Source organism: Amblyraja radiata, chromosome 19, assembly GCF_010909765.2.
Source record: "Amblyraja radiata isolate CabotCenter1 chromosome 19, sAmbRad1.1.pri, whole genome shotgun sequence".
NCBI lineage: Eukaryota > Metazoa > Chordata > Chondrichthyes > Rajiformes > Rajidae > Amblyraja > Amblyraja radiata.
The window spans coordinates 7,292,408-7,308,731 of record NC_045974.1 but is presented as its reverse complement, the minus strand read 5'-3'; the positions used below and the strand labels follow the sequence as shown (position 1 = coordinate 7,308,731).

At 48.8% G+C, this 16,324-nt stretch overlaps 1 protein-coding gene across 2 annotated transcripts in view; it reads right to left on the bottom strand.

The window, feature by feature from the left end:
* The window catches only part of kiaa0930 (KIAA0930 ortholog), a 55,395-nt gene that overhangs the window by 17,586 nt on the left and 21,485 nt on the right, over positions 1–16,324 (bottom strand). For both annotated transcript variants that reach the window (XM_033037567.1, XM_033037568.1), the window contains exons 2-4: positions 15,233–15,411; positions 5,420–5,524; positions 2,660–2,737 (exon numbers count right to left, since the gene is read on the bottom strand). In XM_033037567.1, the coding sequence (XP_032893458.1) occupies positions 2,660–2,737; positions 5,420–5,524; positions 15,233–15,411 (362 nt within the window). The remainder of the gene's footprint in view (positions 1–2,659; positions 2,738–5,419; positions 5,525–15,232; positions 15,412–16,324) is intronic.

The following is a 16,324-nucleotide window of genomic DNA, read 5'->3' as shown; positions in this document are numbered from 1 at the left end:
AAAGAAGGGTCTTGACCCGAAACGTCACCCATTCCTTCTCTCCAGAGATGCTGCCTGTCCCGCTGAGTTACTCTTGGATTTTGTGTCTATCTTGTATTAAGGCCTAATTGCCCTCAATGCCTTGGCTTGCCTTGTCTTCACTACCTTGCCTTCATTACCATGCCTTGCCGACAATGCTTTGCCTTACCTTGATAATAATAATAAATTTTATTTATGGGCGCCTTTCAAGAGTCTCAAGGACACCTTACAAAAATTGAGCATGTAGAGGAAAAACATGTAAGGGGAATGAAATAAATAGTAGAGACATGACTAGTACACAAAGTAAAGACAGAATTCACCTACATCAACCGACTCCAACTGGTCCAGAACGCAGCCGCCCGACTCATCACCCACACCAAATCCTGGCATCACATCACTCCAGTCCTCAAAAAACTTCACTGGCTTCCCATCTCCCACCGGATCACCTACAAAATCCTGGTCCTCACCTACAAAGCCCTCCACCATCTGGCCCCCCCATATCTCACTGACCTCCTCTCCCCCTACCAACCCTCATGGTCCCTCAGATCCACAAGTCCAACCTCCGCAGTTTTGGGGACAGAGCCTTCTCCAGGGCAGCTCCCAGGCTCTGGAACTCCCTCCCCCAACTGATCCGCAATTCCGTGTCCCTCACCATCTTCCAGTCCCGCCTCAAGACCCATCTCTTCACCTCTGCCTATCCTTAGCCCCACGTCCCCGTCCCTTTTCATCTGTGCATTAATTGCCTCATACTGTGTTTTGTATTGAATTCTGTCTTTACTTTGTGTACTAGTCATGTCTCTACTATTTATTTCATACCCCTTACATGTTTTTCCTCTACATGCTCAATTTTTGTAAGGTGTCCTTGAGACTCTCGAAAGGCGCCCATAAATAAAATTTATTATTATTATTATTACCTTGTATTAAGGCCTGGTGTCTGTACGGAGTTTGCATGTTCTCCCTGTGACCCCATGGGTTTGCTCCGGTTTCCTCCCACACTACAAAGTCGTGCGAGTTGCAGGTTAATTTGCCTTCTGTAAATGATCCCTAGTGTGTGTAGGATAGAGCTAGTGTACGGGTGGTGGCTGGTCAACACGGACTCGCTGGGCCGAAGCGCCTGTTTCCGCACTTAAATGAAAAAAAAACCTAATCCCCACAGAAAATCAATAAGACCAAGGCCTGCCCGGATGCACGTGTGAACCAACTCGCTGAGATTCACAACTGATCGCTGAATCACTTCCCATTACAATGAAGTTTGTTGTTCGCAGGTTATACCATTTGCAAACTAGCTCCACGACTACCGCTGGTTATTAACCAGGAGAAATACCCTTTGTACAACACACGGCAACTTGCCCACTCAACCTCACGAGGCAGCCATCAAGAGGACCTGACTTTTGTCAACCAAGGCTCGGGCTGGATTACTCATTGATACGCAGTGACGGAGATGGGTCGGGGGAAGAAACCAGACTTGTTCTTACTTGGAAAGAGTGAATGAAGCTGGAAAATTAAGCATGGGGGGGGGGAGGGGGGGGGGGGTCTCATTGAAACATCCCAAATAACGAAAGGCCTGGATAGAGTGGATGTGGAGAGGATGTTTCCACCAGTGGGAGATTCTAGGGCGAGAGATCGCAGCCTCAGAATTAAAGGACGTACCTTTAGTATGAAGATGAGCAGGTATTTATTTAGTTAGTCCAAGGGTGGTGAATCTGTGGGAATCATTGCTGCAGTTGGCAGTGGAGACCAAATCAATGGGTATTTTTAAAGCAAAGACTGATAGATTCTTGTTTAAGAAAGAATTGCAGCTGCTGGAAAAATCGAAGGTAGACAAAAATGCTGAAGAAACTCAGCGGGTGAGGCAGCATCTATGGAGCGAAGGAATAGGTGACGTTTCGGGTCGAGACCCTTCTTCAGATTCGTGATTAGTGAGGGCTTTAAAAGTTACAGGGAGAAGGCAGGAAAATGAAGTTGAGAGGAAAAATAGATTAGAAACGATGGAATGGCAGGGCAGACTCGATGGGCCGAATGGCCTAATTTTGCCCCTATATCTTATGACCTAAAATAAAGAAATGAATAATGTGCATCATCCACTTTAATGCACAGAGCCTTTACATGCAGATAAAGAATAGGAAGGAACTGCAGATGCTGGTTTAAACCGAAAATAGACACAAAAAGCTGGAGTAACCCAGCGAGACAGGCAGCATCTCTGGAGAGAAGGAATAGGTGACTGAAGGTGTCTTGACCTGAAACCTCACCAAGATCACCGTATAGGGGCTTCCCACATTCACCAGAACTTCTCCCTGAAAAAGGGCCGTCACTCGGGAGGCACGGTGGTGCAGCGGTAGAGTTGCTGCCTTACAGCGCTGGAGACCCGGGTTCCATCCTGTCTACGGGTGCTGTCTGTACGGACTTTGTGTGTTCTCCCCGTGACCTGCGTGGATTTTCTCCGAGGTCTTCAGTTTCCTCCCACGCTCCAAAGACGTACAGGTTTGTAGGTTAATTGGCTTGGTGTATGTGTAAATTGTCCCTGGTGTGCGTTGGATAGTGTTAATGTGCGGGGATCGCTGGTTGGTGCGGACTCGGTGGGCCGAAGGGCCTGTTTCCGCGCTGTATCTTTAAACTAAAAGTATGTCTAAATTAAACTCACCTGGGATTTCTTTTTATGGACGTGAATGTCACCCCCTTCTGAGCGCGTGCAGACCGCACACGTCACCATGTACTCCAGCTGCAGAGAGAGTCAGAGTGTGAGAGAGTCAGAGTGTGTGAGAGTCAGCGTGTGTGAGAGTCAGAGTGTGTGAGAGTCAGCGTGTGTGAGAGTCAGTGTGTGAGAGTCAGAGAGTGTGAGTCAGCGTGTGTGAGTCAGCGTGTGTGAGTCAGCGTGTGTGAGAGTCAGAGTGTGAGAGAGTCAGAGTGTGAGAGTCAGAGTGTGAGAGAGTCAGAGTGTGTGTGAGTCAGAGTGTGTGAGTCAGCGTGTGTGAGAGTCACAGTGTGTGAGAGTCAGAGTGTGAGAGAGTCAGAGTGTGTGAGTCAGAGTGTGTGAGTCAGAGTGTGTGTGAGTCAGCGTGTGTGAGAGTCAGCGTGTGTGTGAGTCAGAGTGTGAGAGAGTCAGAGTGTGTGAGTCAGCGTGTGTGAGAGTCAGAGTGTGAGAGTCAGCGTGTGTGAGTCAGAGTGTGTGAGAGTCAGAGTGTGCGAGTCAGAGTGTGTGAGAGTCAGCGTGTGTGAGAGTCAGCGTGTGTGTGAGTCAGCGTGTGTGTGAGTCAGCGTGTGTGTGAGTCAGCGTGTGAGTCAGCGTGTGTGTGAGTCAGCGTGTGTGAGAGTCAGCGTGTGTGTGAGTCAGCGTGTGAGTCAGCGTGTGTGTGAGTCAGCGTGTGTGAGAGTCAGCGTGTGTGTGAGTCAGCGTGTGAGTCAGCGTGTGTGAGATTCAGCGTGTGTGAGTCAGCGTGTGTGAGAGTCAGCGTGTGAGTCAGCGTGTGTGAGAGTCAGCGTGTGTGAGAGTCAGCGTGTGTGAGTCAGCGTGTGTGAGTCAGCGTGTGTGAGTCAGCGTGTGTGAGAGTCAGCGTGTGTGAGAGTCAGCGTGTGTGAGTCAGCGTGTGTGAGAGTCAGCGTGTGTGAGAGTCAGCGTGTGTGAGAGTCAGCGTGTGTGAGAGTCAGAGTGTGAGAGAGTCAGCGTGTGTGAGAGTCAGCGTGTGTGAGAGTCAGCGTGTGTGAGAGTCAGCGTGTGTGAGAGTCAGCGTGTGTGAGAGTCAGCGTGTGTGAGAGTCAGCGTGTGTGAGAGTCAGAGTGTGAGAGAGTCAGAGAGTCAGAGTGTGAGAGTCAGAGTGTGTGAGAGTCAGCGTGTGTGAGAGTCAGCGTGTGTGAGAGTCAGAGTGTGAGAGTCAGAGTGTGAGAGTCAGAGTGTGAGAGCCAGAGTGTGTGAGAGTCAGCGTGTGTGAGAGTCAGCGTGTGTGAGAGTCAGAGTGTGAGAGTCAGAGTGTGTGAGAGTCAGCGTGTGTGAGAGTCAGCGTGTGTGAGAGTCAGCGTGTGTGAGAGTCAGCGTGTGTGAGTCAGCGTGTGTGAGAGTCAGCGTGTGTGAGAGTCAGAGTGTGAGAGAGTCAGAGAGTCAGAGTGTGAGAGTCAGAGTGTGTGAGAGTCAGAGTGTGTGAGAGTCAGAGTGTGTGAGAGTCAGAGTGTGTGAGAGTCAGAGAGTGTGAGAGTCAGAGTGTGTGAGAGTCAGAGTGTGTGAGAGTGTGAGAGTGATGGACGCAAAATGTTGGAGTCTGAAGAAAGATCCTGACCGAAAACGTCACCTATCCATGTTCTCCAGAGATGCTGCCTGATCTGCCGAGTAACTCCCGTACTTTGTGTCAACCTTTGAGGTCAGTTCAGTTGGATGTTCCTCCTCAGATAGACACAAAGAGCTGGAGAAGCTCAGCAGGTCAGGCAGCATCTCTGGAGAAGAGGAATAGGTGACGTTTCGGGTCAAGACCCTTTTTGAAAAAGGTTCCACTTCAGTCGACTAAAATACGTGGTGCAGGAAATCTGTCAACTTAAGAGAAATAATCGGCCGAGTCTTTTAACACAAAAAGTAAAAATATAACAACCCAAAGGCAATAGCATATCTCGGGGATCAGTAAAACAAGTTTTTTTTTCAAGTTTTATTTTTTATTTTTTAAATTGGTTTAAAACTATTTCTAGCAATGCAACTCGAGGACAGTACATGACTAAACTCAAAGACTAAACCTAGTGAGACCACACCTGGAGTATTGTGTGCAGTTTTGGTCTCCAAATTTGAGGAAGGACATTCTTGCTATTGAGGGAGTGCAGTGTAGTTTCACCAGGTTAATTCCCGGGATGACGGGACTGTCATATGTTGATAGAATGGAGCAGCTGGGCGTGTATACTCTGGAGTTTAGAAGGATGGATGAAAGGGGATCTTATTGAAACATATAAGATTATTAAGGGTTTGGACACACTAGAGGCAGGAAACATGTTCCCGATGTTGGGGGAGTCCAGACCCAGGGGCAACTGTTTAAGAATAAGGGGTAAGCCACTTAGAACAGAGATGAGGAAAAACTTTTTGTTGTGGGTTGTGAGTCTGTGGAATTCTCTGCCTCAGAAGGCAGTGGCGGCCAATTCTCTGGATGCTTTCAAGAGAGAATTAGATAGGGCTCTTAAAGATAGTGGAGTCAGGGGATATAGGGAGAAGGCAGGAACGGGGTACTGATTGGGGATGATCAGCCATGATCACATTGAACGGTGGTGCTGGCTCGAAGGGCCGAGTGGCCTACTCCTGCACCTATTGTCTATTGTCAATAGACTAAACTCAAATGTTATAGGAAGGAACTGCAGATGCTGGTTCAAACTGAAGATAGACACAAAATGTTGGAGTGTCAAAGACCAGAAAACAAGTTTCCAGTCTATAATATACCTTCTGCAAGACAAGGTTGAGGTAAACACTCTCCTCCCAGTCAATGTCAGGGTCACCGAGACCAGGCAGCTTCTTGGAATCCCTTCGGTAAACTTCAACCTCAACCTGCCAGGTCAAGAAAGAGAGAGGAAAACCAACAGTTCAGGTACAAACGTTCTTCCACAATAGAATAAATGTCAGATCAGCATCACGTCATGGTTTGTTACAACAGTGAGGGATAAATTCCACAATGAATGCAAAGCAACAGAATGGTGCAAAGATTAGGGGCGGCAGAGTTGCTTGCTGCCTTGCAGCTCTGGAGACTCAGGTTCAATCCCGACTACGGGTGCTGTCCGTACACAGTCAGTACGTTCTCCCCGTGACTGCGTGGGTTTTCTCCAAGTGCTCCGGTTTCCTCCCACACTCCAAAGACGACCAGGTTTATCGGTTAATTGGCTTCGGTAAAAACAACGAAACTCATAGTGAATTGTCCCTAGTGTGTAGGATAGCGTCAGTGTGCGGGGATGGCTGGCTGGTGCGGACTCGGTGGGCCAAAGGGCCTGTTTCCACGCTGTATCTCTAAACTAAAAAAATATATTTTAAATGCTGTTATGGAAGCTTGTTCTATAAATCCATCACCCTTGTGAAAGATTCACCAACACTTCCCATTGTAGCCTTCCTGCCAACCTGAAGAAGGGTTTCGGCCCGAAACGTTACCTATCTCCTTCGCTCCATAGATGCTGCTGCACCTGCTGAGTTTCTCTAGCATTTTTGTGTAACCTGAAAACAAACCTCTCTCTCTCTCTGTCCCACCCCCACCTTAGTCGTCCGACTGGTTCCACTGTCGCTCTGCTTAGTTTCACTTGTTAGTTTCACTCATTATCACCTCCACAGCCAACAATGGACCATTGTGGGCTCCAACATTCTTGGCTTTGATTTGTCCTTTTGCATACCTTTTATTCATTTGTTCTTTGTACTTCTTCATACCTCTAGTTCCCCTCTCCCCTGACTCTCAGTCTGAAGAAGGGTCTCGACTCGAAACGTCACACTCCTTTTCTCCAGAGATGCTGCCTGACTCTATCAACCCAAACTCAGACTGCAGCAGTGGGCCATTTGTAAGGGATGCCCTGGAGATGTACTCTAGTGAGAGGTTGAGTCGGCTGGGTCTCTATTCCTTGGAACGCAGGAGGATGAGGGGTGATCTTATAGAGGTGTATAAGATCATGAGGGGAATAGATTGGGTCTCTTGCCCAGAGTAGGCGAATGGAGGACCCGAGGACATGGGGTTAAGTTGAAGGGGAAAAGATTGAATAGGAATCTGAGCCGTAACTTTTTCAAAGGGTGGCGGGTGTATGGAACAAGCTGCCAGAGGAGGTAGTTGAGGCTGGGACTATCCCAATGTTTATGAAAGTTAGAGGGGTCAAGGAAAGAGAGTTCACATCACGGCCCTGTTTCCACCAATCTTTCCACCACCACGCACAAGAAGCAACAAGACAGACACCATTGTGCAGATGCCGAGAAGTGCGTTCAGCTCTGGCTGGACAACTTCTAATCTTGTGCGTGGACTCCATAAGAAGAAGGTTAGACAGGTACATGGATAGGACAGGTTTGGAGGGATATGGACCAAACACTGGCAGGTGGGACTAGTGTAGCTGGGACATGTTGGTCGGTGTGGGCAAGTTGGGCCGAAGGGCCCGTTTCCACACTGTATCACTCTATGACTTCTCCTCCCGTGGCTGAGAATCAGTGCAAGTATTCAAAACTCCAGTTCCAAAGCAGCTTTGAGGAAGTTTTCCCCGCACAGAGAGGAAGTGAGAGCAGGGAGTGCAAGCAATGCAACACCACTACTCCGCGGTTAGGCTACAGTTTACCTGAGCTCAGAGGGCCCTGGTCACGAGGCTGGGAGCTGGCTCACATGCCCGGCTTTGAGGCGGCAACGAGACCAAACTGCAAAGCCAACACAATTTATTTTCTTTAACAGGGCGGCATGGTGGCGTGGTTGGTAGACCTTACGTCCTTGCCGAGCCGGAGACCCGGGTTCAATCCCGACTACGGGTGCCGTCTGTACGGAGTTTGTACGTTCTCCCCGTGACCTGCGTGCGTTTTCTCTGAGATCTTCTGTTTCCTCCCACACTCCAAAGGGTTGACATGGAGGGCTTATTGTCAACTAATTGTTTCACCTTTAGATGAAGCTACATCTCTCTGTCTGGAATTGGTCTCAGTCAAGATCAGATTTGTTCTAAATTGCAAAAAGTCGTTAGTTTAGTGATACAGCGCAGAAACAGGCCCTTCGGCCCATCATGTCCGCATCGAATAGCGATCCCTGCACATTAACTCTACCCTATGCGCGCACACACACGGGACAATTTACACTTATACCAAGCCAATTTACCTACAAACCTGTACGTCTTTGGGGTGTGTTAGAGGAAACCAAAGATCTCGGACAAAACCCACAAAAGTCACGGGGAGAATGTACAAACCATACAGCCAGCACCCGTACTCGGGATCTCTGGCGCTGCAAGCGCTGCAAGGCAGCAACTCTACCGCTGCGCCATCATGCCGCCCCTGAGCAAGCGAACAATCTTTGTGCAATATATTCTTGCTGAGAAGTCAGATGCAACAGGAACTATTTCAATAAGTGAGCTTTCACTTCCCCTCACCTTTACCACAGCTCTTTGAGTGCAACGATGCACACACACACACACGCACGCACGCACGCACGCACGCACACACGCACACACACACACACACACACTTTTTATTTGCTTCCAAGACTTTTAACCTCCGCTAATTGACTTTGGAGATGGGCGCCGAAACAGGCCCATCGGCCCACCAAGTCTGTGCCGACCAGTGATAGTCAGATTTATTCGTCACATGCACAGTAAAGTGCAGTGAAATGAATTTGCCAGCAGCGGTACAATAAAAAAAAACACATAATACACAATAAAAATCTAACACAAACATCCACCACAGCATTCATCACTGTGGTGGAAGGCACAAAGTTTGGTCAGTCCTCCTCCATTTTCCCCTGTGGTCGGGACCACAAACCTCCGCAGTCGCCGCTGCGGGCGGCCAGATGTGCAGACAAGGCGAGTCTCGAATCGGTGCTTCCCTACCGGAGACCGCGGTTTCAAGATGGCCGCAGGGATCTTCTCCAGGGATCCCCATACACTAGCACTATCCTACACACACTAGGGGGGGGGGGGGGTTTACAATTTACAGAGGCCGTTAACCTACAAACCGGTACGTCTTTCAAGTGTGGGAGGAAACCGGAGCATCCGGGGAAAACCGATGCAGGTCATGGAGAGAACGTTCAAACTCTGCACAGCAGCCGTAGTGCAGAGATAGATAGATTCTTGATTAGTACGGGTGTCAGGGGTCATGGGGAGAAGGTGGTTAGGAGGGAGAGATAGATCAGCCATGATTGAATGGCGGAGCGGACTTTGTAGACCAGCTATAATATGGGTACTGATTAAAGATGATCTTGAACTCCAGATTGTACAGTTTGCTTATTTACAGACTTGATGGGCCGAATGGCCTAATTCTTCTCCTATCGCTTATGAACTAATGCAAATAACTAGGTAGCAAGGAACAACTGGGAGAGAGATGGAGACGACAGAATTATATATTGGGGCCCGGTGCTCAGCTCATGAATAATTATCAGTGTAGGTTCACTCCCTGGGCAGTTACGGCTGAGGTGGAATTTTGATGAAGCTGAATAATCGGCTGCCTTAATAGATGAGGGCAGAGTGTCTGGGAACGTTGTACAGACAGGGCCAGGCGACAAGACTAACCCCGCACGCAAAGCCTGAAAGTATTGCTCAGACACCCAGGGGATGAGAGCAGGGAAGGAGATGCTTTATGGTTCAATAAGGTTCAGAGAAAACAATTTTTTTTTCCCCTTTTAAATTGTATTTGGCATAATCAAACTGAAGAAGTTATATCCGAGTTAGATATAGCTCTCAGGGCTAACGGAATCAAGGGATGATGGGGAGAATGCAGGAACAGGGTACTGATTTTGGATGATCAGCCATGATCATATTGAATGGCTCGAAGGGCCAAATGGCCTACTCCTGCATCTATTTTCTATGTTTCTATGTTAAGACAGAAGATAGACACAAGGTGCTGGAGTAACTCAGCAGGTCAGGCAGCTTCTCTGGGGAAAAAGGACAGGTGACGTTTCGGGTCAGGACCTTTTTTCAGACTGTGTCTGACTATGTGTCTATCTTTGGTATAAATCAGCATTCGCATACGTTCATAACATCACAAGTGATAGGAGCAGAATTAGGCCATTCGGCCCATCATGACTACTCCGCCATTCAAACATGGCTGATCTATCTCACCCTCCTAACCTCATTCCCCTGCCTTGTCCCCATAACCTCTGACACCTGTACTAATCAAGAATCTATCTATCTCTGCCTTAAATATATCTACTAACTTTGCCTCGACAGCCCTCTGTGGCAAGGAATTCCACAGATTCACCACCCTCTGACTAAAGAAATTTCTCCTCATCTCCTTCCTAAAAAAACGTCCTTTAATACTGAGGCTATGACCTCTAGTTCTAGACTCTCCCACTAGTGGAAACATCCTCTCCACATCCACTCTATCCGAGCCTTTCACTATTCTGTACGTTTCAATTAGGTCCCCACTCATTCTTCTAAACTCCAGCAAATATAGGTCCAGTGCCGTCAAACGCATTGCAGTTCCTTCCTACACACTGAAAGTAATATAGATTGCAATATAGTGACACACACATGCACAAAGATAGACACAAAGTGCTGGTGTAACTCAGCGGGTCAGGCAACATCTCTGGTGGAAAAGAATGGGTGATGTTTTGGGTCAGGACTCTTCTTCAGCCACACACACACACACCATTGGTCAGGTTGACAATCAATAGACAATAGGTGCAGGAGTAGGCCATTCGGCCCTTCGAGCCAGCACCGCCATTCAACGTGATCATGGCTGATCATCCCCAATCAGTACCCCGTTCCTGCCTTCTCCCCATATCCCCTGACTCCGCCTTCATTAAGAGTCCTATCTAGCTCTCTCTTGAAAATATCAGCAAGATTTTAAGTCTTATTTTGAATTAGGAAGAAAAACTCCTAAAACCTTTTATAGGATTTTAATATCCCAATTTAAAAGGGGAATAAAAATTAATATTTTTAAATTGGGAATTAAAAATAATTTGAAATAATCATTTCTAAATTCTAATAGAAATAATAATTTAGAATGATATCCAATCCCCATATATTGAGAATCCCCCAATTCCCAAATATGGGAATTTCCCAAATTCCATATATATTGGAATTCCCCACAATTATGAATTAGAAATGATTCTAAATGATTAGAATTATTAGAAACTACTTTGAGAATATTGATTGTGATAATGATTTCTGACTGTTCATTTTAAGAGTCCCTAATTTAGGAATTAGATATTCTAGTTTCTAAAACATGCATCCTATTTTTGACGAGGTTAGAAGTGAGATTATATTTGAAGAGCGCTAGAAAGTAATTTTCAGATCAGTGTCCAGGGTTGGTTCTTCTGTGCATGGTATTCGACCGCTGCACTTCGATAAGGACAATGGCCGTGGCACTTGGCTTACTATTGTGAGGACAAGGCCAGTTCACTCTTCAAGGCTGAGGCTGTGGCTTTCGAGAGGAGCCCACACGTTCTCGCTCACAAACAGCACAGAGATTCTAAGCAGTGCTTCCATATTTAACACTGCTGCACTGTGGATCGGAGGAAGAGAGCACAGCTCCTTGAGAGACTTATCGAGAGACACAGCGCGGAAAGGGGCCCTTCGAGTCCGCGCCGACCAGTGATCACCCCGTACACTCGCACTATCCTACACGCTAGGGACAATCTGCAATTTTACCGAAGCCAATTAACCTGCAAACCTGTACGTCTTTGGGATGTGGGAGGAAACCTAGGCACCTGGAGAAAGCCCACGCATTCACAGGGAGAACGTACAAACTCCACACAGACAGCACCCATAGTCGGGATCGAACCCGGGTCTCTGGTGCTGTGAGGCAGCAACTCTACCGCTGGGCCACCGTGCAGATCTACAGAAAAATTGGTCTACAATTCTGCCTTCAGGACTTTTATATATTTAAAGCGGTAGAGTTGTTGCCTTACAGCGCCAGAGACCCCGGTTCGATCCTGACTACGGGTGATTGTGTGTACGGAGTTTGTACGTTCTCCCCGTGACCTACGTGGGATTTCTCCAAGATCTCCGGTTTCCTCCCACACTCCAAAGACGTACAGGTTTTTAAGTTAATTGGCTTGGTATAAATGCAAATTGTCCCTCGTGTGTGTAGGATAGTGCTAGTGTGCGGGGATCGCTGGTCGGCACGGACTTGGCCGACGGACCTGTTTCCGCACTGTATCTCTAAACTAAACTCTAGCAGCAGCAAACATGACAGAATGGTAACAGGATGCAACTTGGCATGGACCCACAGCGGCATTTGGACATGTAAACAAAATCTCCTTCAGAAAGTTGGGCTTCAAGGATTGACTTGATGGGGCGATTGTTATTGGGCTTGACAAAAATGGCAAAGCACCTCGAGAAGCCTCCTGAGCCCGGAAGAGTAAATGTGGGCAGAAGCAGCCATGGTGATTCATTCTGAGACAGCTGAGAAATTCCTCAACGGGTCTCCAGGGAACCTTAACATACTGCAGTATTCCACAATGTACGGCAACGGAACTGCCTGCTTGGAGATGGATAAGAATTGTTGTTCCGGCTAAGATCAATTAAGTGGCCGACTTTGAACTTCAGCTTCAGAAAAAGTCTCCTGTGGACAGGAAATTAAACCCGGTTTTAGATGTGCCACTCAGTTATTCTGCTCAGATTTCCTGGAACAAAGAGGGGGAGAGGGAGGGGTGGGAAAAAAGAGGGGGAGAGGGGGGGGGGGGAGGGAAAAAAGGAGGAGGGGGAAGAGGGAAAAAGAGGGGGAGAGGGGGGGGGGGGGGGGGAAGAGGGGGAGGGAAAAAAGGAAGGAGGGGGATGAAGAGAGGGTGGAGAGAGGGGGGAGGGATATTTAGCAGGGGGGGAAGAGGGGGAGAGGGGGGGGAGGGAAAAAGGAGGAGGAGGGGAACAGAGGGGGGGGAGAGGGGGGGGAGAGGGGGGGGGAGAGGGGGGGGGAGAGGGGGGGGAGAGGGGGGGGGGAGAGGGGGGGGAGAGGGGGGGGAGAGGGGGGGGGGAGAGGGGGGGGGAGAGGGGGGGGGGGAGAGGGGGGGGGAGAGGGGGGGGGGGGGGGAGGGGGGGAGAGGGGGGGGGGAGAGGGGGGGGGAGAGGGGGGGAGAGGGGGGGGAGAGGGGGGGGAGAGGAGGGGGAGAGGAGGGGGAAAGGAGGGGGGGAGAGGGGGGGAGAGGGGGGAGAGGGGGGGAGAGGGGGGAGAGGGATATTTAGCAGGCTTCTCCCCCTTAAGGTTTGAGTAAAGAAAATAGTTTCACATGGAAAAGTTTAACTGGGCAAATCCAATCAATTATGAAAGAGCAGATTGTTCTGCAAGTGGACTTCCCTTTTAAACAATTTTACGCACATAAATGTATTGAATACGTTAGCTGAACTATGAGGCGTGGTTCCATTGATCACACACTTAAATCTGGGGCAGGGGGTTCAGGATTCATTCTGCTCGAGAACTATGGGCAGCACGGTGGCACAGGGGTAGAGTTGCTGCCTTTACGGGGGCACAGGGGTAGAGTTGCTGCCTTTACACCGCCATCGACACAGGTTCGATCCTGACTACGGGTGTTGTCTGTACGTTCTCCCCGTGACCCCGTGGGTTTTCTCCAGGCGCTCCGGTTTCCTCCCACACTCCAAAGTTGAACAGGTTTGTAGGTTAATTGGGCTCTGTAAAATTTGTAAATTGTCCCTAGTGTGTGTAGGATAGTGTCATTGTGCGGGAACAGCGCAGGTCGGCATGGACTCGGTGGGCCGAAGGGCCTGTTTCTGCGCTGTATACTAAACTCAACTATAGAGATATTTTCGCGATACAGCACAGAAGCAGGCCCTTCGGCCCACCCAGCCCATGCCGACCAGCGATCCCCATACACTAACACCATGGGGACTACACCCACACACAAGGGACAATTTAAAATCACAATTACACCAAGCCAATAAACCTATAAACCTGTGCATCTTTAGAGTGTGGGAGGAAACTGTAGTGCGCGGTGAAAGCCCACAGCGGTCACAGTAGTCAGGTTCCAACTCAGGTCTCTGGCGCTGAGCGGCAGCTACTCTACCAGCTGCGTCATCCTGCTGTCCTTAGAGCTGGACAATAGACAATAGGTGCAGGAGGAGGCCATTCGGCCCTTCGGTCCAGCACCGCCATTCAATGTGATCATGGCTGATCATCCCCAATCAGTTCCTGCCTTCTTCCCATATCCCCCGACTCTGCTATTTTTAAGAGCCCTATCTAGCTCTCTCTTGAAAGCATCCAGAGAACCTGCCTCCACCGCCCTCTGAGGCAGAGAATTCCACAGACTCACCACTCTCTGTGACTTCCCCCAACATCGGGAACATGTTTCCTGCCTCTAGCATGCCCAAGCCCTAAATAATCTTATGTGTTTCAATGAGATCCCCTCTCATCCTTCTAAACTCCAGAGCGTACAAGCCCAGCTGCTCCATTCTCTCAATAGTATGATTCCAGGTTGCTGTTTGTGGGAGCCCTCCCTGCTCGGTTCCTATACTTCACACACGCCATGGTTAGCGGTAAACTTTCACAAGGATGCAAAAAGAATCAAAAAACGCAATAGGTTGATAAAAAATGCTGGCGAAACTCAGCGGGTGAGGCAGCATTTATGGAGCGAAGGAATAGGGGACGTTTCGGGTCGAGGCCCTTCTTCAGACTGAAGGCTCCACCCAAAACGTTGCCTATTTCCTTCGCTCCATAGATGCTGCCTCACCCGCTGAGTTTCTCCAGCATTTTTGTCTACCTTCGATTTTTCCAGCATCTGCAGTTCTTTCTTAAACAAAACACAGTAGTCGACTTTTTCCAAAACCTTAAACGGGCGAGTCCAGAATGTGAAACGTTCAAATCAACAAGTTAACCGGCTGAGTAGTTCAGCAAAACAGAAATAACAAACTAATTAACAGTCTATAAAATCATGAGAGGAATAGATCGGGTAGATGCACAGTTTCTGGCCCAGAGTAGGTGAATCGAGGACCAGACAACATGGGATTAAGGTGAAGGGGAAAAGATTTAATAGGAAACTGAGGGGTATCTTTTTCACACAAAGGGTGGTGGGTGGAACAAGTTACCAGAGGGGGTAGTCGAGGGTGGGACTATCCCAACGTTTAAGAAACAGTTAGACAGGTACATGGATAGGACAGGTTTGGATGGATATGGGCCAAACGCAGGCAGGTGTAACTGGGACATGTTGGCCGGTGTGCGCAAGAAGGGCCTGTTTCCATACTGTACGACTAAATAACTCTATATAGGAAGGAACTCCGGATACTGGTTTACACTAGATAAGGAACCATCTCATCCCATATGCAGCAAGTTCTTGTTAATGATAGACATAAAGTCCTGGAGTAACTCAGTGGGACAGGCAGCATCTCTGGAGAAAAGGAATGGGTGATGTTTTGGGTCGAGGCCCTTCTTCAGACTCAGGGGAGAGGGAGACACAGAGATAAGGAAGGGTAAGGTGTGAAAAACGAGACATCAAAGGAGATGCGGTTCAAGGAAAAGTTAGGATAAATCATTGTTGGCTAGGAGAAGGTGATCCTTCAGACCAGTCTAGAGATATGGAAGGATAAGGTGTGAGAATGAAGATCAAAGCAGACGGTGAGAAGGAAATGCAGAATGGTTCATTGTTAGGGAACTCTTTACCTCCATTGTCGAGGCGTCTGCTGAGCACACCTGCTTCCCCTCACTGATGTCGGGACCAGTGAAGGCCAGCTTTCGCCGGACATAGAACAACATGTCATCCTGTCTCGGGGCCCACTTCTCCATGAAGTAAGTCGAAAACATCCATGTCCAAAAGACAATACGATCGTCCTTGAAGCAACCTGTCACCAAACAAACACCGTCACAATTGGAAGTCAGAAGACACAAGGAACTGCAGATGATGGAAGCTTGAGAGAAACACAAAGTGCTGGAGGAACTCAGCGGGTCAGGCAGCATCCGGTCCGATACATAGAAAACATAGAAACATAGAAAGTAGGTGCGAGAGTAGACCACCAGGTCCGTCGAGCCCGCACCGCCATTCGCTCATGGCTGAACACTAAACAGACACACTTACCCACAAACAGTAGACACAAGACACAGAACACAAGATACGACAGGACTCTTTATCCCAGGGGGGTAATTGGTCTGCCAACAGTCATAAAACACAAGATACATGAAATTAAAGTGACAAGTGGAAAGGATTGGGGATGTGCAAAGATTGGGGAGTGGGGGGGGGGGGTCAGATTACCCCATGACAGGGGGGAGGAGTTGTACAGTTTGATAGCCACAGGGAAGAAGAATCTCCTGTGGTGTTCTGTACAGCATCTTGGCGGAACCAGTCTGTGGCTGAAGGGACATTCCCCTCCCCTTCCCCCCTACTCCCAACATCGTGTGCCATCAACATCTGCCAACAGGATTCCCAAACACTTTCCTTGCATCCCTGAAACCAGTGCTTCCGTACCTCAAAAAAAAAAAATTTCCTCGAATAGAATCCCAAATTTCCTGGAATTTTGATGGTATTTCCTGAAATTCCGTAACTGCGCACGCACAGATACCCAGCCCACTGCGCACGCGCGGGGAGACGGCGCCATTCTGCGTCCCTACCGCGTGACCGGCGCCATTTTCAATTGTGACGCGGCTGACAGGCCTCCCCCGACTGCGCTGGGGCGGATGGTCGTAAATATACTTTTCCCCCCCCAAATCATCCTGCGGGCCGGATTGGACACCTTCGCAGGCCGGATGCGGGAATTTCCC